The 24,714-nt window shown below is 31.8% G+C and overlaps 1 protein-coding gene across 1 annotated transcript in view; it reads right to left on the bottom strand.

Moving 5' to 3' along the window:
- The window catches only part of LOC148300193 (uncharacterized), a gene marked incomplete at its 3' end in the record, with an annotated part of 177,075 nt that overhangs the window by 54,180 nt on the left and 98,181 nt on the right, over positions 1–24,714 (bottom strand). Inside the window, exon 6 of the mRNA XM_088275129.1 lies at positions 2,214–2,436. Within this exon, the coding sequence (XP_088131255.1) occupies positions 2,214–2,436 (223 nt within the window). The remainder of the gene's footprint in view (positions 1–2,213; positions 2,437–24,714) is intronic.

The raw sequence follows: 24,714 nt of genomic DNA, 5'->3' as shown, positions 1-24,714 counted from the left end.
AGTGTAATAGCCAGTATGCTCGGCTATCGTTCTGGAGATTCCAGGTTCAATTCCCAGGGGGGGGGTCAAATATATATTAGTGATATTTTCACTCTAATATTTATTCAATTTTATCCTGGACTGGTACCTTAGCGGAGTGGTGATCACCTTTCGTTCATGTGTTCACAATTAAGATAACACTGTGTTTAAATGATGCAGTGCCCTATGCACCATCGGGTGCGGATAAGGTTTGAAGAAGAAGAGGAAGATATTAATACCTTAGTACTCTTTCGCTTTTCGTTGATAGATTCGTGTATTTATTAAGATAACATTGTGTTTAAATGATGCAGTGCCCTATGCTCCATGGGGGTACGGATAAGGGTCCTAGGATTCCATGGTTTGGAGTTAAAAGGTTTATTTAATCTCTGGGAGTTATGTATATCCTTAGTAAATCAACCGTAAAATAGATTCACAGTTATAAACATATACGGCTAGCTGTTATATTTATCTCGACCCGACGCTATCAGTCAAAAATAATACTTGCTTCCGCGAATCCGAACCCTTCTCACAACTAATCGCTTACATGTTGATGGATATTATAGAGTTAGTTTTATTTATATTATACCCGTAACTAAAGCTTCGCTGTCTGAAGAAATTCCACCCACCAAACACGTCAAATCTAATACGTAAATATAATATTATTATTTTAGTCAACAACAAAACGTATTAATTACGCATTGTGTAACGTAGAATGAAACACACTATTTGAATAACAGATGAAACACAAATGATATTCGGAATATGATGCTTTCATCATGAACGGAAGGGATTAGCCCTGTTATCAATCAATTAATGAATCCTTTGAGTGAATATATTCCTCTATCATTTTGTAATCAAATTTTATCTAATCAGCGTGAATACAATTCAATAAAACATATATCCCTTTATGCTTTGAGGATATTTTGGCAACAGTGGTTCGTAAATATTTTAAGTAGGATCATGCTATTATTTTCATTTGTGATGTAGGCACTAGCTAATATCAGATTTATTTTTTTTTGGATATTGAAAGCATTTACTTTGTGGATCATATTGATATATTATTTCGAGAAATAAAAATACTTTGTGTTCTGATCCACTCACATTTTTATTGACCAACTAGTTTCGGCAACAACCTGTTGCCCTCTTCAGGGTTTAATTTATTAGTAATAAATTAAACCCTGAAGAGGGGTTAATAAAACTAGTTGGTTAATAAAAATGTGAGTGCATCAGAAAACAAAGTATTTTTATTTCTCGAAATAAAATATCAGATTTAATCATTGGAAAACATGGGAAAATAGAATTTTTACACCCAGAATAATAACTACTATTCTCAATTATTCCCTACGTTTAGACAAGATCAGTATATAGGTTTTAGATTTCCAAAAGACGTAAAGGAATAAAACCGAATCTTACCTGAATCTAACAATTATTTCATTCATTGATTCGGCAAACACTTTGTGGTACTAACAATCCATTTTAATTGACTTTTTGATAGTTTTACTTGGTAAATACCACTTTTTCTTTTATGACTTTTTCTTAATCTATTATGACACATTACACTACGAGGCGGACGGAATAATGTTTGAGGTAGAGAAGAAGAAGATCCTCTGATATATTATGTTTTTATTTCTGAGTTTTTATATGTACACTCTGATTGCAAACAGCTATATCGCTCACTCCTTTCAACAACGTCATATATCAAAAATCGTAAATTTTCAGTAGTGTATATTTTCGAAATGCCCAAAAAATGTACTACATCCCAGCAAAAGCGGCATATTTTAACTTAATATTTACACGCTACAGGGCAGAAAGTGTTGTTTTTGCATTTTGAAGAAAATGTATTTATTTATTTTTTTATTTTTTTTTTTTAAACATATTAAATATTTTTCAAATGGAGAAAAAACATTCAGGTTTTAACTAAAGATAATTTAACTAAAGATATGTTGCACCGTAAAAAGTTCAATAAGTGGCTTGATATTTATTTTAAATACATTTTAATATATTGTTCTCCTGAAAAATTAATTTTTTATTTATTTATGACGTTGTTGAAAAGAGCGAGCGATGTATGGTATCTAACGTTTTGAAAAATATCACTAGTATGTTTTTGCTTGGTTGGAAGATATTTCTTTTTAGCAGTAAGCCCGCCAATGTACTTATTTCTTTTCTGTACCTACATGAAGTTTAAATAAATATACCTTCCTCGCAGACGTATCCCGCCACCGTGATGCCCAGCCCGTAGACGTCCTTGCTGAGCGACACGGAGAAGGTCTCCAGCTCGGGCGCCGAGGGGCCCCCGCGCACGGCGGCGTCCAGCGGCAGCATGGCGGCCGGCGGCGCGGCGGCCGGAGCCGCGGGCCGGCGCGACGCGGCGCACGGCACGGCAGCGCCCGCGCGGACCACGTCCACCACGCTGATGGGCTGCGGAGAACAGAAACGGAACAAAGTCAGTAACAGCACATCCTCTCACCTTACTCTGCGCTCCTGGTATTTCAAAATGATTATTTTTACAACATTTTGAGTGTGTATTTTTCATCTCAACATAGATGAAGAAGAAAATGGAAGTCTGGGCATTTACGGGTCTGACGACCGCCATAGGCTGTTTTTTTTACACACGTGTAACATTCACCAATTCTACCCATTATTGACAACCACACAACTCAAATTCTTGGACGTTCTATATATATGAACCAATTTTGAAACATTATTCTTGAATCACTAGAACTTCACTAGAGAGATCTATTGGTGAGATGAACAAGTATTTGGACACACTTAAAATGTTTACTAAATATGTTTACCTGGTAAAATATGAATTGCAAAAATGAATAGATATAACCATAAAGTGACTGCCTAATAAATTAAAAATACAAGCTTTGAGCATTAAAAAATACACAAAACATAGAACATGACAATGGTTTTTATATATTTTTCTTGATTTAATTATTATTGGAGATCCTTTAAATAGAGAGATAATCCAGATTTGTGAACATGTATTTGTACACATTCAAAATGTTGTAAATAAATTAACTGGTCAAATAATAAGCCAAAATAATCTAAATGAAAATGATATTTTCCGGCGTTTGCCATGTATGTATGTGATTATAATCCAGGATTCGGACCTCACATATTAATAAAAAGAGTTTTTGCTCAATAAAAAGTTTCTTTTCATCTCACCAATAGAAGTCTCTAGTGAAGTTTTAGTGATTCAAGAACAACGTTTCAACATTGGTTCATATATATAGAACTATAGCGAAAAAATGTGAAATTCAAGCGAGTGTTTTTGCCTAGAATTTTCACTCATGAATTACATGAAATTATAGTAACTTTAAACATGAAGAGTAAATCCACTCACGAGTAGGCAAAGGCTATGAAACTTAAAAAGTTGAAGCCTGAGTAGGGTCATGAAAAGCGGTGTTGCATAAGCCGTAGCTAGATTTCAGAGTCACTTAGAGGTTAGGTAACTCAAAAAAAAAAATTACTGATATTTTATACGGCGCTGATGCCGGTGCCAATGCAGATACATATATTATTTGGTTCTTTTGCAAGGGAATATATCCCACCATTTTTATTGGTCCTTTGATGTCGAATAGCGCCGACCCTTGCTTTAATGCTTAGTAGGTGCCTATACCTGAAAGGTAAATAGCTAGCACTACTGAGTGGCAGATAAAAGAATCCCTTACCTAAGGAAAATCTACCAACTTTTGTAGGCAGTTATTGATAATAAACATCGAAATTATCTCTTAACAATTTTATATTTAGTGATATTCACGCCCGAGGAATAAAGTCCATTTTTGGAGTAACCGTCAAATTATAAGTAAAAATTATTGTTAGAAGTAATCAAGAAATAACTTTTGTTCATTTACACCTATATCGAAAAATTATTTTTAAACTTTTTTTATCGTAACGTTAGTTATAAATATTTCTGTCTGTACACGACGGATTTCTCAGTTCTTTGGAAACATTCCGAGTGGCAATGAGGATAGCCCGGAACGACTGGTTGTGATCGGTAGCCTGGAGGGGACGAGAGGGAGAGGGAGATCCCCCACACGATGGGGCGATCAAGTTAAGGCAGCAGCAGGCACCTCGGTGGTTTGAGCGCTACGTACAGTGCAGTCGAGGGATAACTGGAGAAGTGTCATTGCTCAAGGGTCGCAACCCTCAGTAATGAGGACAGAGACGGAGAAGAATATATATATATATATATATATATATATATATATATATATATATATATATATATATATATATATATATATATATATATATATATATATATATATATATATATATATATATATATATATATATATATATATATATATATATATATATATATATATATATATATATATATATATATATATATATATATATATATATATATATATATATATATATATATATATATATATATATATTTATATATATATATAAATATATATATATACATATATATATATATATATATATATATATATATAATATATATATATATATATATATATATATATATATATATATATATATATATATATATATATATATATATATATATATACACACATATGTAGCTTCAAAATATTTATTTGTTGTAACTGCAGACAGTTGGTAGAATTCCATATTGAATTGTTAAAATTCAAAATATTATATTTGACTGACTTTTTTTTTCTTTAAGCATCATAAAAAACACAATTTGTCATTAAATAATTAATGCGAATTGTATTGATATACGATAATAGGGCATTTAATTGATGATATCAATACTTAGTTTTAGTAAACAGTTAATTTACTTGAAGTTGCCAAATTTAAACCACAGCATTTAAAAAATATAGAAGGCCCTGAAAGAAGGTTCTACAAATTAGATATTTTGCTAAAGTTTGACAGATGATAAGCATTAATCGTTCTGAAACTGATTTACAAGAATAAATTAACATAGATTTACAACCTTCAAATTCTAAAGCATTTGTAAACCGATCCGAAGTTTTCAGTAATCCTTTATTTCGGGAAATAAATTTATATTCGTTCGGAAATTAATCGTAAAACGGCTTAGCCAATTAAAGTAAAAGCAAATATTTTCCCAGTAACTTTTTACACGATCAAAGCCGGAGCTTTAAACAAAAAAGTTTAGTCATAAAATTTATTGATTTCGGGAAAAAATAAAATTACTGTTCAATGATATTTGGAACATATAATACACTAATAATTACAAATCAGAGAATAGAAGAAGGAATAAGATTGCTTGGTGTTGGAATGTCCATCTCCGTAGTGTAATGGTCAGCACGCTTGGCAACTGTGCTGGAGGTTCCGGGTTCAATTCCCTGGGGGGGGAGTCAAAAAAATATGTGAAAGTGATGATAATATTTATTCAATATTACCTTGGACTGGTACCTGAAGCGGGAGGTTGGTCTCCTTTCCTTCATGTGTTAACAATCAAGATAACACTGCATTTATAAAATGCAGTGCCCTATGCACCATTGGGTGCGGATGAGGGTATAAAGAATGAGATCATTAAATCGAATGTTTGGTAAAATAATGTAAAATAGTTTTTACATGGCGAAATATGTAAAGGATGCTAGGCTGAGATACGGTAAAATTATGGAAGGCGTGTTAAGTTCGTTCGGGTATGTGGAATTAATAAGTGATGGAAAAATGAAAAAAAAATACAAAGCATGTGGGTAGATGTAAAATGATGAAGATTATCCATGATTAACATATCAAATACTTGAAGGGAACGGTTAGTCGACGGACATAAGGAGACATATGAATATGGAAGAGGAAAATAATGTACATTATGTACATGTGTGCAATGGGGTGGCATTTTATCCTGTATACAGGATGGGTCTTATAATCAGACATGGATAATAGAATAGAAAAACCAAATGAAATAATGACCTACAACATTTTGAGTGTGTCCAAATACTTGTTCACAAATTTGGATTATCTTCAATTAAAGTAGTTATTTTTATATTATTTTTTGACATCTCAACATAGATGAAGATGAATATTGAAATCGGGATATTTACGGGGCCTACGACCGTCATTAGCTGGTTTCAGTGATCACTTTACACACGTGTAACATTCACCCTATTCTACCCATGATTGATTGTAATTACATTATGACGCCCAATCTTTAGTTTTAAAAGACACCAGGAGAAGAAGACACAAAGGTGGTAGATCTTATTTTAAATAATAATTATAAACTTCAAATATATATAAAATCTTTAGTGAAAATATACAAACTTCTTCTGATATGCTTGTAGCAATAGATGTTCTTCCTTCCATAGAGAACGATTTTAAATTAAATTTTGTATCGATTTAAAACAGAATTCACGTCTGACCGATGCGATGAGGGCTTTTGCAATAACTGAGTGGGAGGGTGATCATGTAACCTCTTATACATGGTGGTTCCAACCAAACTTCATAAGTACACAAGAAAGTAATAATGTTTTATATAATTGAGGCATACCATTGGACAGCGATCGATATCACTTTTATTACCTAGGAATACTATTAAAGAAACATACACATAAAATTTTTTTTTTTCGTAATATTTACATTAATTTGATCTAAGTACTGAAAAAAAATATTCCCTTTTTTTTATTTCTCTTTTATCTACAAAAAAATACTTTAAATTAAAACTACAGTTTAATTATAGATTTCGCGTTTAATTTGTAGAACTCCATTTTAATTCATATATTAAAGTGTTTCGAGTCGACTAAGCTGTATTTTATTGTTAAAAAACACATAAAAATAAATTCTCAAAAAATCGGTGTTAAATTTTACCATTTTATATATCTGCTTGAGATTTTTGGATACAGTACTAATTGATAAAATTTCAATCCAACTGATAATATATTAAAAATAAAGGAACATTAAAAAGAAATACTGTTTGATATGCGTATATTTTACTACAACAATACATTATTAAATCCTATTTTTTAAAGTCCTAAATCCTATTTTTTGTCCGCCTCCGTAGTGTAATGGTCAGCACGCTCGGCTACCATTCTGGAGGTCCCGGGTTCGATTCCCAAGGGGGGTAAAATAAATATAAGTGATTTTTTCACTGTAATATTTATTCAAAATTACCATGGACTGGTACCTGAAGCGGAGGGCTGATCACCTTTCCTTCATGTGTAAACGATCAAGATAACACTGCGTTTATATGACACAGTGCCCTATGCACCATTGGGGTGCGGATAAGGGTTTTATTATTATTATTATTATATTTTTTAAAGTATGTAAATAAATATTTACACAAATATTATATTATTTGATGTGTATAACGCAAACAGTATGCGAGTTTGACATTTTGTAACAACACGAGATATAAATTTATCGGCTTAAAATTAAGGACACACAAATCATATATTTTTATTAAGTATTATTTTTTTAAGTACTTGCATGATAAAGTAAAAGTACTTGTACAGCATGTATATGATATTACGTGCCCTGTCTCCACATGTTTAATCAAAGACTGGAAGGAGATGTGATCATTAGTTTGATGTCGCCCTATATCCTATATGTATAAATATATGTATTGTGTACATTTAGGTATAGAATAAAGGGTAGTTCCATGAGAACTGAGGTTGTTAAAAGAGTGAGAGAATTAATTCTATATATTTTTTTTAAATATAATAACGAAACATCTATGTTTGTTACAAAAAGTCTGTTTGTAAAACATTCTGTTTCACGATTTCATCAAAAGCATATTTTAAATTTGTTTTAATAAGGATATTTTCTTCCGATACGTGAATAATAAATAAAATTGGAAAAAAATTGATCGACCCGCAAGCTCTCCATTGTAAAAGCTTTTCTGAAGCTTAAAAATAAACTAAAGGGATGGAAAGCTTTAAAAACAATTGAAAATAAGTCTTTTGTGAATATATCTTTGAGATGATTGAGCAAAATCTGTCCAATGCTTAAGAAGACGATCATTCCATTGATAATGAAGTTCGTGTTACTGTCAGGGAGAGAATGGGTTACATTTTTTTTATACATAACCAGTTTTTATTTCATGTTTTTAACCACATCCATTATTGGTACATTTCTCCAACCGGTTTCGAAAAGAACCTTGTGATCTTCAGGGATATACATGTACATGTCTATCCCTGAAGATGACAAAGTTATTTTTGAAATCGGTATGAGAAATAATGAAGGAGGCTAAAAAACAAAACCTATTTTTATTTTATACAGGGTTTAGATGAACTCATTTCGGTTTTAATTAACACAATTATGTATTTAAAATAACTTTAACTGTTTTTAAATATAATTTTCAATTTAAATTATTAAATATTTTAAAATTCTAACACATTTTCAATGTACCGGGATCTAAAGAAAGTTATGGACAGCGTACCCGACAAGAATCATGGCCGGATTGGAGATTTTTTACACTGCCTAAATTTCACAACCCTACCCTGGCCCTGGTGAGAACATTGACAATTGACGGTACAAAAGTTCGCGATCATTATTTGATTTGAAAGTGATGTAAGAGGCGACTGGATTGTACTGCAGATGTCGTAGTGGAATATGGAAGTATCTTGTACAACTCCTATTCGAAGTAATGGGGTAGTTATTTATGCGCCAAAGGGGATGAATACGCTCCATTCAAACTGGAACACAATACTAGTCGTAATGTGTACAATACTTTAACTCTGCATTGTGATTGTGTACAAATCCAATATGGAGATTTCATTTTCATTGTTGACTTTTTACGAGTCTCGAAACATTCGATAGATTGCGATACTCAATATATCCGATGAATAAAGCATTATCAACATGATTCATATGCGAAATTATACAAATGCACGTTTTTATATTAACTAACTAACTAACTAAGTAACCATCACGCCACTTCCCCGCTGGGGTAGGCAGAGAGAATAGAGCGCCACACCACTCTGTCCTTGCAAACATTCTACGCCTCTTCCACGTTCATGCATCTCCTCATACATACCCGCCGATTGTTCCGACTCCTAACCTGACCACTTTCAAGTATTTGGCATACCTGATCGTGCCATGTTTTTCTCGGTCTTCCTATGCTTCTTTTCCCACTAACATTCGCCTCATAAATTTGTTTTACCGTTCTTTCCTCACTCATTCGTTCTACATGTCCAAACCATATCAACACACCTTTCTTAATTTTATCGATAATGCTTATCTCAGGTTTGCATTCCTTCCTTATTTCACTATTCGCACATCTATCATACATCGTTTTGTCGCACATTCTTCTGAGAGATCGCATTTTGACTGCATTCAGTCTACTTTCATCCTTCTTTTGCCAACTCCATGTTTCACTTCCATACATTAGAGTTGGAACCAGGACTTCGCTGTGCACTGCCAGTTTAGCTTCCGCTGATAGGTTTTTATTTGCTATAACTGATTTTAGTGCATAATTTTTATTGTACTGATTTGAAAAATCATATACAAGAGAATACATCAAAATTTTCTAAAACAACAACAACAAAACTTGTGTGCGATCCGTCATGACACATGGGATCAAATGCAGAGCAGACACCGCAGTAGCAAAAAAAGAGCTAGGAGTGTCAGAAATGAAGACTATAAGGAGCATATCTGGCAATAGTCTACGAGATAGAATAAGGAACACCAGGATAAGAGAAATATGCAACATTGAAAATGTCATTATGTGGGAAAGGCAACGAAGAAAATAATGGTATGCATATGTGAGGAGAATGGAATCATTCAGACTCCCCCACATAGTATTGCACGGCAAACTCCAAGGTTGACGACTTTTGAACAGACCACCAAAAACATGGATTGACAGCTAAAAATCGACATTGCAAGAGGCTAATCCATCTTTAAAACAGGCCACAAACACCAAGAAGAAGAGGAGAAAGCAAAACACAAAACGTTAGAATGATTTTTTATCAACGAAGTGTACTAAAAGTGGAATTTTTTATAATTGAAATATCCGGCAATTATTATTTTTTATCTTATTACACTTTTTCATCTTTGCTGTAATACGAGTATCAATTTAAACGTGGTAAAAGATTTTAAAACACTGAAGGAATGAGGGAAGTTTCCATAAAAAGTTTAGGTACAAAGTACCCGTCAGTTTTTGCACGTTATAATATTTCTTTTATGTTAGACAAAATCGCATCGCAGTGCTTTGAGGGCAGGAAAGTTTGAAGCGGACCAAACTTGCGTCATGTAAAAGTTAAAAGTATTATTATTGCAAAGTGGATTACCTACTGACTTACGGAGTGTCGCGGAATAGGGTGTACGGTACAGTAACAGACTTGTGAAGAAAATCCATTATGAAGATGGTGAAAATTTTTAACATTTTGAGTGGGTCAAAATACATGCTTGTTGAATGTATCTTGTCTATCAATTAACATATTGAATTATTAGAAGGGTTAAGTTTTTATACAAATTTGAATTTTAAAATATACTGTTTTGCAAATTCTACTCTGTGTGCATGTGGTTACAGCCGTATTTGGCCGAAAACTCATTTTCAATTATTAATTCGACCTCAAATATTCTAAAAAAGCTAACTGAAATGAAGGAAATTATTTTTTAAAGTGTCTCACCTTGATATTATATGAAACATGTATATGGAAGTCAGAGCATCACAGGTCTTACGACCTGGAATTTGGCTGGCTAAAGCGATCACTTTTGACCATCCATTTTTTCCTAATTCTTATATTATTTATTGATTCGGCATTAACTTTGTGGAACGAAATGTTATTTTTTTATAATTAAACATTTGTATAACCACTTAATGAGTTTTTATTTCATAACACACGACTAGTTTCTAAAAAATACAGATGTTTTCATCTACAGGTAAAAAGAAAAAGGTTTATTTTTCACCTGTAGATGAAAACATCTGTTAGTTTTCGAAACTAGTCGTGTGTAATGAAATTTAATGCATTTAGTGGTTATTAAATTGTTTAATGAAAAAAATACTTATTTTTGATACTTGTATTTATGCAATGATATTATCTAAAAAAAAATGACATTAAACCCGTAAAAAAATAATCCAGTGTACGATATTATAAATTATTATAATATTAAGGTAATGGTACATTCAAGCGCTCTTAAGATAGTATTTTACGAAAATGGCACTAAAAAACTTTGTAACTTGTAACTTTGCGGTAAATAAAATAAAAACAAGAAAATATTTTTACCCGAATAAAAAATGTATTAAGATCAAGAAAATCTCCGGAGCTTTTCATATTAAAGATCAGATTTTCGATAATGTATCTTTATCCCTTTCGTCTTTAATTTTCCCCACAGTCTTCGAATGATTGACAAATAATAAATATTTGAATGCGAATCGATCCAAATTTTTATTTAACTTTAACTTGGTAATACCACAATTAATCAATATATATTTTGACACCTGAAACAGTTTCTACCCCCTTCTCATCTTTCAACGACCCAAGGGCATCACAACCTTCAAATTTAGTCAAAGTTGGTGTTTGTTGTTGAATGCACCGAAACACGTATTATCATATATTTCGTAAATATATTTAGCAATGGTCAGCACGCTCGGCTACCGTTCTGGAGGTCCCGAGTTCGATTCCCAAGGGGGGTAAAATAAATATAAGTGATTTTTTCACTGTAATATTTATTCAATATTACCATGGACTGGTACCTGAAGTGGAAGGCTGATCACCTTTCCTTCATGTGTAAACGATCCAGATAACACTGCATTTATATGACACAGTGCCCTATGCACCATTGGGGTGTGGATAAGGGTTTTCTTATTATTATTTTTAAAGAGTGACTGGCGAATCAATTATTAATGCAAACTTTGAGCATTAAAAATACACAAAACATCAAACATCACTGTGTTTTTTTTTAAATTAAAATTATAACATTGTATTAAGTAGAAATGTATAGAAACCGTATTAAGTTCTATGAAAATGTAATGAAATTAAATAATAATAAAAATATATTAGAGAGCCTTTAGTAAAACTTGAATAATTTTTTTTTTTCTTGAATTTTTTTCGCAAATACTTTAATAAAAAATTTTACGAAGCATTATTAAATAAAACTAGAGTTTCATTCTTAATCTATTTTATTTTTTGTACTTTTCACCAACCGGTTTTGACAAGAACTTTGTCGTCTTCAGAGATGGACACGTACTGGGAATGGTGGACACGACCAAACTATGAATATTTCAGTAAATGTCCATCTCTTAAGATGACCCCTTAACCAACAAACTATCTAACCATCACACCGCTTCCCCGCAGAGGTAGGCAGACCACTGTCTTTGTAAATATTTTCCGCCTCTTCCACGTTTATGCATCTCCTCATACATACCCACCGATTATTTATAAAATTATTATGCTGTTATAAAATTAATGAAAAATACCACATATTATTTTTTTGACATCCCATCAAAGAAGACTTAGATAAGTATAATAATATAATATAAGTCTGGGCATTTACGGGGCTGATGACCATCATAGGCGGGTTTAAGTGATCACTTTACACACGTGTAACATTCACCAATTCTACCCATTATTGACAATCACACTACTCAAATTCTTGGAAGCTCTATATATATGAACCAATTTAGAAACCTTGTTCTTGAATCACTAGAACTTCATTAGAGACATCTATTGGTGAGATGTAAAGAAACTTTTTAATAAGCAGAAACTCTGATATTAGCATGTGAGGTCCAAATCCTGGATTTCAATCACACACATGAGAAACGCCAGAAAATACCATTTCCATTTTTATTATTAAGCTTATAATTTGACCAGATAATTTATTTACAACATTTTGAGTGTGTCCCAATACTTGTTCACAAAATTTGGATTATTTTCAATTACAGGAGTTATTTTCATATTATTTTTTTGACATCAATGTCAAAAAAATAATATGAAAATAACTCCTGTAATTGGAAATAATCCAGATTTTGTGAACAAGTATTTGGACACACTCAAAATGTTGTAAAAAAAATACCACAGTCAAATCAAGCCAAATGAAAAAAATCTTAAGGCATTAAAAAAAGAGAGAGAGTAATCCCTTAATATTTAGATTGTAAAGCAGCTTTTAATCTACCCCAAAATTCTTTATCAAGTTACACAACTTTAATATTTCTAAAGCTCAACAATTCTCGGATATGTCTGGAGTACGCAAAATGAATTTCATACATCCCCGAGGGATGCTATTTCATTTTACTTCATGAAGCCTTTTATTAAAATGAGTTTCGTGTTTAATATTGTATTATTACGTAAAGAAATACAAAAGTGCCTATTTAGTACCTACAATTTTGCGTCATCACTACAAGAAATTTCAGTGTACCGTTTATGCTTGAGTGGATAATTTATAACATTTTTTGACATCTCATCATAGATGAAGGAGAATATGGAAGTCTGGGTATTTCCATGGCTTATAACCTGTCATAGGCTGGTCACGTGATATTTTTACACACGTGCAACATATACCACTATATCCATGATTGATAACCACACATCTCAAATTTTTGGAACTCCTGCTATATCATTTATCTGCATATATCATAATCAGAAACTAAATAAACAGTAGAAGAGTAGAAGAGGCAAAGAATGAAAAAAAAGAGAAAAAAAAGAGGAAAAAAAGAGAAACAGTAGAAGAGGCAAAGAATGTTTGCAAAGACAGAGTGGTGTGGCGTTCGATTCTCTCTGCCTACCCCTGCGGGGAAGCGACGTGATGGTTAGTTAGTTAGTTAGTTAGAAACTAAATAATTTTTAGGATGGTTAACACAATGGATGGATAACACACAGGATGGTTAAGTCAATCGACTGCATCCCGTCTACTTTCATCGTTTTTTTGCCAACTTCACGCTTAACTTCCATACATTAGGGTTGGAATCTGTTTTGAACTGCCAGTTTAGAAGTTTAACTGAATATGAAGAAGAAGAAAATCGCATGTTAAGTGTGTATTTCAGCTTGATGTTGCGATTAAATTTAATATAATGTGAAATCACCCTTAATGTGCCTTATCTCATCCAACGTACAATTTGATGTAAAAATAATGACATCCTATGTCAAAAACACGTCTAAAGTGAAGAGCATTTCGCGGAATATTCCTACATACGGAATAAAAGTTTAGCCATTTTTCAGAATATTTCATTTCATGAAGAGCGATCGTTTCAGAACAGGACCACGTAATAAATTACTCACGTGCTGAAAACGAGGTAGGCAGGAGTAAGATATCAGATATGCTGTTTTCAGGAAGGTTCGTGAAAAATTATATTAGGTATAAGTACTGTTATTATGTGAAATACACTTACATATGCACATATACATATATTTTATAAAAAGAGATTTTCATAAAAAATTGACAATCAGAATAGTGTGTATAAAATAGTTTGCAAAAATAAGTAAACTCTAACTGTAGATGACAAATAGTACCTATTTTCAGATGTACAGGGTGTAAAGTAAATATATTTTTCTATGTCTTTTCTTGTTTATTTTGTTTTATTTTATTTTATTTATTTATTGGAGAACCAAAAGAATATTAAACAAAAATAACAATATGCAATAAAAAAATTAAAAAAACATTCTAATAAGAGGTTTTCAAAAGGTTTGTGAAAAATTATATTGGGTATAAGTACTGTTATTATGTGAAATACACTTACATATGCACATATACATATATTTTATAAAACAAGATTTTTATGAAAAAAATTGACAGTCAGAATAGTGAGGATAAAATACTTGATAAGAAAAATAAAATTTTCAGTTATGCTTTTTGGGGATTCCTAGTATTTAAAATAATTAAGAATAATTATTAACAACATTTTGAGTGTGTACAAATACTTGTTCAAAAATCTGGATTACCTCCAATTATAGGAGTTCTTTATCATATTATTATTCGACATCTCAACATAGATATTGAGATGTCGAAGAATATAATAAATAACTCCTATAATTGGAGATAATCCAGATTTGTAAACAAGTATTTGAACAACATAGATCAAGAATAATATGGACGTCTGGGCATTTACGGGGCTTACAACCGTCATAGTATAGTTAAAGTGATCACTTTACAAACGTGTAACATTTACCAATTCTACCCATGATTGACAACCTCATTTCTCAAATTCTTGGAAGTTCTATATATATGTTTATGATCCAATTTCCAAACACTGTACTTGAATCACTTAGTATTTTACTAGAGACATCTATTGGTGAGATGAAGAAGCCTTTTTATTGATCAGAAACTCTTTCATTTGAATGTGAGGTCCGAATCCTGGATTTTAATCACATACATGAGAAACGACAGAAAATTTCATTTTCATCTTATTATTTTAGCTTATGTTCTTCTTCGTCCATATTGAGATGTCAAAAAATAATTTTAATTAACAATAATTGATAAATAAATTACTATAATTGAAGATAATCCAGATTAGTGAACAAACATTTGGACACACTCAAAATGTTGGAAAAAACTATTTAAGTAGTTATTTTTTGTTCAGTAAAATACAGTTCCATCAAGATCTAAAGCTAATACATATATAATAATAATGTGCTTAGTTTGTTTCGTTCAGCCACGAATGCTTGGTGCTTTTATGCTTAAATTGAACGTATTACGTATTCGTGATGAGGTTGGGAGCGCGACAATACTAGTTGTATACCTACATAAGTGCAGAGTACATACTGTATACAAAGTACCCCACAATTCGCACTGCATAATATAACAACTCGAATGTGTCAAAACCAAAACAAAACTCTCACTGTAGATGACAAATAGTACCTATTTTCAGATGTACAGGGTGTAAAGAAAATATAATTTTTTAAGTTTTTTCTTATTTATTTTATTTTATTTATGTATTGGAAAACCAACAAAATATTTAACAAAAACAACAATATATAATAAAATTTAAAAAATAATATTCTAATTAGAGGTTTTCAATTAAGTAATCTAAAAATAAAAATAATCTGTCATGTACATAAAAGTATAACTATATAATAAACCTACTTTACATATTTTTATCAAATAATAGAAATTTTCTTTATCAACTAGTCAAAAAGATATCAGCAATATTTCTCTCAAACTTATTAAAAGAAACATTATTGATGTCTATTTCATTAAGCATTGCATTGCACATATCGCAGGCTCGATTTAAAAATGAATTTTGGTAGGACTTATCAGTCGTATTCCAAGGTAATATATATTTTTTTTATTAATTAACTAACTAACTTAGCCGTTTCTCCTTAGAAGTAGGCATAGAGAATAGAACGCCACACATCGCTGTCTTTATATCTTATAAAGACAGCGATGTGTGGCGTTCTATAAAGATATAGAAAGGAGAGTGAATGCTGGGAACAAAGTGAACGGTGCACTGAAATCAGTTATAGCAAATAAAAACCTATCAGCGGAAGCTAAACTGGCAGTGCACAACGGAGTCCTGGTTCCAACTCTAATGTATGGAAGTGAAACATGGAGTTGGCAAAAGAAGGATGAAAGTAGACTGAATGCAGTCGAAATGCGATCTCTCAGAAGAATGTGTAACAAAACGATGTATGATAGATGTGCGAATAGTGAAATAAGGAAGGAATGCAAAGCTGAGATAAGCATTATCGATAAAATTAAGAAAGGTGTGTTGAGATGGTTTGGACATGTAGAACGAATGAGTGAGGAAAGAACGGTAAAACAAATTTATGAGGCGAATGTTAGCGGGAAAAGAAGCAGAGGAAGACCGAGAAAAACATGGCACGATCAGGTATGCCAAATACTTGAAAGTGGTCAGGTTAGGAGTCGTAACAATCGGCGGGTATGTATGAGGAGATGCATGAACGTGGAAGAGGCGAAGAATGTTTGCAAGGACAGAGTGGTGTGGCTCTCTATTCTCTCTGCCTACCCCTGCGGGGAAGCGGCGTGATGGTTAGTTAGTTTACATCGCTGTCTCTGCAAACAATTTTCGCTTCTTCCACATTCATGCATCTCCTCACACATACCCGCCGATTATTCCTACTCCTGACCTGACTACGCACAAGTATTTGAAATACTTGATTATGCCAAGTTTTTCTCGGTCTTCTTCTGATTGTATTTCCTATCATATTCGCCTCATAAATTTATTTTCCAATTCTTCCTTCACTTATACGAATCCCATGCCCAAACTTTCTCAACTTACCTATCTTAATTTTAAGCACATTTGTCTGAGAGAAAGGATTTTCTTGCATAAAATTTTATTAAAATATAAAATAGAGATCTTTTCTGCTATGCTGCGTAAAAATACAGTAATTACACTAATCACACGTTTCGTAAGTCTGGAAAGTTTTAAGTATGAAAAGGTGTAAGTTTGGAAAGTTCTCGCATTCGACAGATTATAAAATGCAGTATTACTGGCATATTTTGCAAATATAGTTAGCATATACATTTTTCGAGCGTGCTTATGCGATTGCGGGACTGATGGCGTGGAATGCTCTTCACCAGTAGTTAGAAACAGTGAGAGTCAGGTAATCTTTTAAAATAAACAGAAGAAACTTTGCTAAATCGTTTTCTCCTTTTTCCCAATTCGATCACAGGAAAGCACCCTTAGGTAGTATGTAAGTAAAATTGTGATTTTTATTTTTATATTTATTTATTTTAACTACACGTACAGAAAAGTAATAAGTACATTGGCGGGCTTATTGCTAAAAAGCAATACCTTCCAACCAATCAAAAATAGACTAGTGACATTGTTCAAAACGTTTGATACCATATATAACTGTTTGCAATCAGAAGGTAGATAGTACTTGAACATAAAAAAAATATAAATTACAAATTGATGATAATAAGGTAGGCAAAGGAAAAAGGCAGTTTAGGGAAGGAGGTTGAGGGAAAAACTAAGGAAGGAGATACTATATTGCATCAGCCCAATATATATACAGTATTCTCAATATTATTAATATTTAAAGCATTTACTTTGTGGTTAGTCATTTTTACTTATTTATTTTTTTACAAAAATGTTAATAAAATTAGTATATAACCACTCACCGTAAGTGGTTATATACTAATTTTATTAACTCACGGTGAGTGGTTATATACTAATTTTATTAACATTTTTGTAAAAAAATAAATAAGTATATATACAGTACATTAAATATTTCATACTCCTACATAACACCTTTTACAAAAACCGTACATTTTTCATCGTGATTTAATAAATGTATATAAAAATACGTTGGAAATTGAAAATAATTATAAACACTCTGTATAATTTGAAAGCAATACGTTACACAATAACAATATCGGATTTAATCACCGAATAGCTCTGCCACCAGCAATGCACCCTGTATAACGACATAATCGAAGTTTGTAGATACGTATTATGTACCTACTAGTACGTAGACATGTCAAATACATGTTATTTATGAATTGCCCATTACGTTTAAACTGATGTTCAGAGTAGGAGTAGAAAAAAATTTGCAATTTGTTCAGTGCTTTCTAAAAATTATACCTTTAAGACGATCCTTGTAGTGTGATTCCATAACACAATGCAATTAAATGTAAATAAATATTTGTATAAATATTATAATATATCCGGTCAATCTATGGATCAAAGTATGAAACTTCATATTAGGTAGGTTTCAAATAATATTATTAGTCATGGAAATGTGACCATTGCATGTTGTTGCGCATATCTTGGATGAGCCGAACTACGAACGAAGAAGTACTATGTAGAAAAAGTCGGGAAAATTTGCCAATAACTAAGGTTACCTATCAAATGCTGGAAGTCATAATAAAATTAAATTAAAAAAGTGATTACTTTACACACGTAAAGGCTACATACAAAAATGAAAATCATGTTTTCAGGTGGTTCTCAAGTATGTGAATATAATCAAGGATTTATAACTGGCATACGAAAACTGCTTAGTAAAAAGTTCAAATAAAAAACTGTTGTCAACTCACACGTACTGTGTCACAAGATCGATCAATATATCTAGGAGTTTCAAGAACTTGAGTAGTGTGATTGTCAATCATGGGTAGAATGTTGAACGTTACACAATGTATAAAGTGAATACTTAAAGCAGAAAATGACAAGTCATAAGCCATGTTAATACACAGACTTTTACTATCTCAATTAACTTCTTCATCTATGTTGACGTATCAACAAGTTGAAGAAGCACGGGGAGAAAGAGTAAGTCCCCTTTCTCCTCTCTATTTTTACTTTATAAAAACAGCAACCAAAATAAAAATCCTGTCTAAGGGAATAGACTGCGATTCAACGTCCTGAGGGATCATTCAATACATTCCAGCATGACATCCAAACCTCAGTAATTGGAAAGGTGTAGTGATACTAAAGATAGCATATTTGACTAATGTGCATGATACAATCGGGTCATTTAATTCAATAATAATTCTGAGTTGAAATTTTCAGCCCCCTATATATAAAATTAAAAAAGATATCACAATAATTGGATCTGTCAAAATGACCGCTAGCGGTTTTATTGTTAACCCTTTGGGGACGACACGTATATGTCTGTCATTCCTGTAAAGAAGTTTTTATACAACGTTTATCCACGTCAAAAAAATACATTTTCTGTCAGAAATATAACGGCACAAAAATATCCTTTATTAAATTATGAAACATCGCTTCCATGATCGAAAACGGAAACCATTTTAAAATATACGCGTTTAATGTAAAATACGGCTGTTTGTTTTTACAAAGCATTAATAATAAACAATTTTCGTACATTATGATTTTTAAATTAATTTAGTAGAATGTGCCCTTGGCACGGTAAAACTCTTGTTATTTGTTATTATGTATATGATGAAATAAATTATGTATACGTCGCTCACTCAAGCCATAAATATAAAATCGTCAATTTTCAGTTATGCATGTTTTCGGAATGCCCAGAAAATGTACTATATCCTAGGAAAAGAGGCATATTTTTAACTTAATATTTACCCGCTACAGGGCAAAAAATGTTGTATTTGCATTTCGAAGAAAAGGTATGTTCAAATATTTTTTTTAATAAACTAAATATTTTTCAAATGGAGGAAAAACCTTCAGCTTTTACCTAAAAAGATCTGTTGCACAGTTAAAAGTTGAATAAGTGGCTTGATATTTATGTTTAATAAATTGTGTTATATTTTTAAACTTTAAAAACGTTCCCTTGAAAAATAAATGTTTTTTGATTTATGACGTTCTTGAAAGGAGTGAGCGATATGTAACATAGCGTCATGATATTAATGATATACGTAGATGTTCCAAAATTTTGAGTGGTGTGGTTGTCAATCATGGTTAGAACGATAAATGTTGCACGTGTGTAAAGTGATCACTTAACTAGCCTATGACAGATCATAAGTCCTGTCAATACCAATAATTTTATATTCTTCTTCATCTATCTATGTTGAGATGTCGAAATGTGTATACATCGCCCTTAAAGAAGACATAACTTAATTTTTTTTAAATATTATGATATCTTGCTTCAAATTTACACTGGGCTAAAATTCAAACACTTTTTGTCTCAATTTTCTCCTCTTTTAATTTGGAGTTGTTCTTATCTATTTTGCATCATCTAATTAAACACAGATTTGTTAACAAGTAATTAAACACACTCACAGTGTTGAAATTGTTTTTATTTTATTCCGATATAAATATTTTCATGAGGTCTAATGTGTAAGGCAACTAGTCGTAACTCAAGTTGCGGCTGTTTGGTTTAACATGGCTTAAAGCCTTCTTATAACTGGCCTCTATCATATACAATCACAGATTTTGCTCTATCTCTTTCCTTTACCGAGATAGTCTCAAAAGTGTATTAATTTGATACATATTTTCGCAAAAAGCATCATTTTAAGTTAACTATAGACTCGTTTATCTCAAAATGACTGTTTTTAACTTGCGGCTATTTTCTTTTGCACATTAGAGGTGCAGTTTAAAATATCCGAGAGAGATTTATCATCACTTTAGTATTTTCATAGTAAACCGTTCCGGAAAATTCCTTTCGCGAATAGCCGGATCCGCCCCTACGGCTATCAATTTATTTGGACAGGTGACCCCTTTGGACTACTTTAGTTAGTGGCATATCCACCCCTTGCATGTAACTCTTGACTAACGGATACCATAAATTTATCGCAAAACATACTGCTACATTAATACAAGGGATGAAGATTAACCAACAATACGAACTCCGGCCGCTTTATACGACATGGCTGTACTATCCGAGATTATCATTTCAGATTTATAATTTGAAATTTAATTAACTTACTAACTAAGCATCACGATTATTCTCCGCAGGGGTAGGCAGAGAAAATAGAACGCCACACCAATCTGTCCTTACAAACAATCTTTACCTCTTCAAAATTCAAGAATTTCCTCAGATTATTCCGACTCGTGATCTGGTCACGCCCAAGTATTTTAAATATTTGATCATGCCAAGTTTTCCTCGGTATTCCTCTGCTTCAATCATCAACTAAATTTGCCTCCCAGATTTGTTTGACTGTTCTTTCTTCACTCATTCGATTCACATGCCAAAATAATCTCATCACACCCTTCTTAATTTTATCTATAATGGCCTTAAAGTGTTTCCTTACTAGACTATTCAAATATCTGTCGTACAACGTTTTGCTTACATTTATCTGAAAGACCACATTTAATTAATCACAGACAATAATCATTATTGTGGACTAAATAAACTCGTACTTATATTTTACTAGTTGCAAATACGTGTAAATAATGTCTCCTCAAAGGTACCAACTAATATTAGATGTCTCTAGATGATTCTAGATTATTAGATGTCACGACGGACACTTAGAAGATGATAGAACTTACATAAAATGTCCGAAAAGATACTGTTAAAATAGGTTTTTTCAACTAGATGACTCCCTACGAGTACAGACAACGATGGAAGTGATTTCTGTCAGAAAAAGTATCGATTTTACAAGACATGGCAAAGCGAAAAGAAGGTACATTGATACAAAAACCTTATTTTTCTTCTTCTTCGGATCAACTCTCCTCGTCCTCAGGTTGTAGATCCTTCTATCTTGGCCAACGTCACCTAGGTCATGCCTATGAATCATAATTTATATCTGCAGCATCCATTAATTCTTTGGTCTTTCTCTAAATGTCTTTCGAGGAACATACTCGACGATGCAAAAGCTTAATTTAATGCAAAAATAAACAGGTCATTATAAAATAACTAACTAACTAACCATCACACCGCTTCTCCGCAGGGGTAGACAGAGAGAATAGAACGCCACACCACTCTGTCTTTGCAAACATTCTTCGCTCTCTTCCAAGATCATGCTTCTTCTACTCATACATACCCGCCGATTGTTACGACTCCTAACCTGACCACTTTCAAGTATATGGCATACCTGATCGTGCCATGTTTTTCTCGGTCTTCCTCTGCTCCTTTTTCCACTTACATTCGCCTCATAAATTTGTTTTACCGTTCTTTCCTCACTCATTCGTTTTACATGTCCAAACCATCTCAACACACCGTTCTTAATTTTATCGATAATGCTTATATCTCAGCTTTGCATTCCTTCCTTATTTCACTATTCGCACATCTATCATACATCGTTTTGTCGCACATTCTTCTGAGAGATCGCATTTCGACTGCATTCAGTTTACTTTTAAGGGATACTTTAATGCAACACACGCCGAATCATGTTTGTTGGTAGTACATATTTCTTCCATCCCTTAAATGATGAAATATTTGCTCGAACGACGAGACCATAAGGGTTATGACTCATAAAGTGTGCGGTAAATACAAATAAATGTATCTCTGTATTAAGCAAGGGTAATTTTACGAGGTTTTCATGAGATATTTTTATGTATTTTCCTGGAAAACACTCGTATTGTTGTAGGCCCTCGTTATTCTCTCTCGGAAAGTGATTCGTTCCGCACAAAACCTCAGCTGTTCTGAATTCCGTAAATCATAATGGAGCCAATAAAGGTGTAATTTACTTTTTGAAAAAATTCCCGGGATTTTTCATAAAATTTGTTTTCTTGTTCACCTAAAACTAGGCCAGAAAGAGTTTTCAACAAAAATGTATATATACATTTAAAGAAATAAATGGCTTATTTAAATTTGTATTATCACAATCTATCACAAAATTCAATGAATTTATATGATTATAATAAATTATAATCAATGTATAATGAAAAATGTTTAAATATATATGTATATATATCCATAAACATACAAAAATAGGTTCCTTAATATATTTCTTTTTAAAATGAAAATGATAAAGTATATGGAAGATACTTGAATACAGGGTGTATGTTTTTGGGATAAAAATGGAGCAGACAACCCCTGTTGAAATAAAACAAACACTTTGTTAGAGGTCCTTGTGTATAAACATCACCCCCTCCCCAAAACAGCCCTTAGAGGGATTTCATCCGACAGCTTTTTGTACATCGTTGGCACCTCAAGATTTTATGAAAAAAGTAAAATCACTTAATTCTATATCACACAAGTCTATGAAGAAATTCTATAAAATGGAAACATATCTCTCTTTAACGTTTTTATTCGAAAAAAAAAAATTCTTCAGATTTTACAAAATTACAACGCGCATTTTGTGCACCAAATAACTGTTGCGGGGAATTCCACATATTTTTTATATTTAATAAATCATTAAAAATAAAAATTAATATCAACTTTATTTTTTCCTATTTTATTGAAGTAAAATGACCGTCCCGTTCCAAGATTTCGGACTACAACTTGATGATACAATATAATACTAGAATTGATGATATTTACTTGTATATAAATATAGATATATATACATATATATATATATATATATATATATATATACATATATATATATATATATATATATATATATATATATATATATATATATATATATATATATATATATATATATATATATATATATATATATATATATATATATATATATATATATATATATATATATATATATATATGAAGACTAAATGAGAGAGAAAAATACAGCAATTTCAGTATATAGGAATTCGGCACCCTTGGCTAAGGTTAACGATCAATCATCGCATGAAATTTCACAGATGGCGGTAGGTAGTAACTCGTGTATTAAAGGAACGTTTAAATAAATAACACAAAAATACTGAATTTCACATGGGTGTTTTATCACAAGTAGTGTGATGAAGGTCGTAATGTACGTAAAGTAATCAATGAAATCAGCTAAAACTATAATAATAAAAAAATAACATAATTCTTAGTCCCTTACTAAAATGTTACGTTTTTCTTATTGACGATCACACGCGGTGCATAAAATAATTACGAGTTATTTAATGAAAATAACTAAGGAGTAACAACGATCATCAATCAAATTAAGAGAAGGAAATCATATAGGAAATTCATATAATTTTACATATTTGAATAAAGGAAATTCAATACAGATTATTAATATTAATATATTAAATAAACTCATAAGTACCGAACTTATATATTCAACTGAGTAGTTATACCAAATAAAAAAATAATAAAAAACGAAAATTCATTCGAAATATGTATAAACTTATGTATTTTTTATATGCCAATAAGAATAGAAATTAATATAATACACACATTTATTTCGCGTTTAACTGGTGTATTTAGTTCCCAGGAGGCTCGTTCTGTTAATGATAATGGTACAAAGCGTGTGTACTCACCAAATGTTTAATCGTGAACACTTTGTTTGGGTGGGATTATTTAAAAAAAAAAGAGTATTACTAGACTACCATCACGTCATTTCTCAGGTAAAATAGATAAATCACCACCCAGACTCTCGTAACATACATAACATACATTCAATTTCTCA

The sequence above is a fragment of the Brachycentrus maculatus genome, unplaced genomic scaffold (assembly GCF_059751285.1).
Source record: "Brachycentrus maculatus isolate JH-2025_06_01 unplaced genomic scaffold, ASM5975128v1 h1tg000797l, whole genome shotgun sequence".
NCBI classification, from domain to species: Eukaryota; Metazoa; Arthropoda; class Insecta; order Trichoptera; family Brachycentridae; genus Brachycentrus; species Brachycentrus maculatus.
Note: the sequence above shows the minus strand (reverse complement) of the source record. Positions and strands in the feature narration are given on the sequence as shown.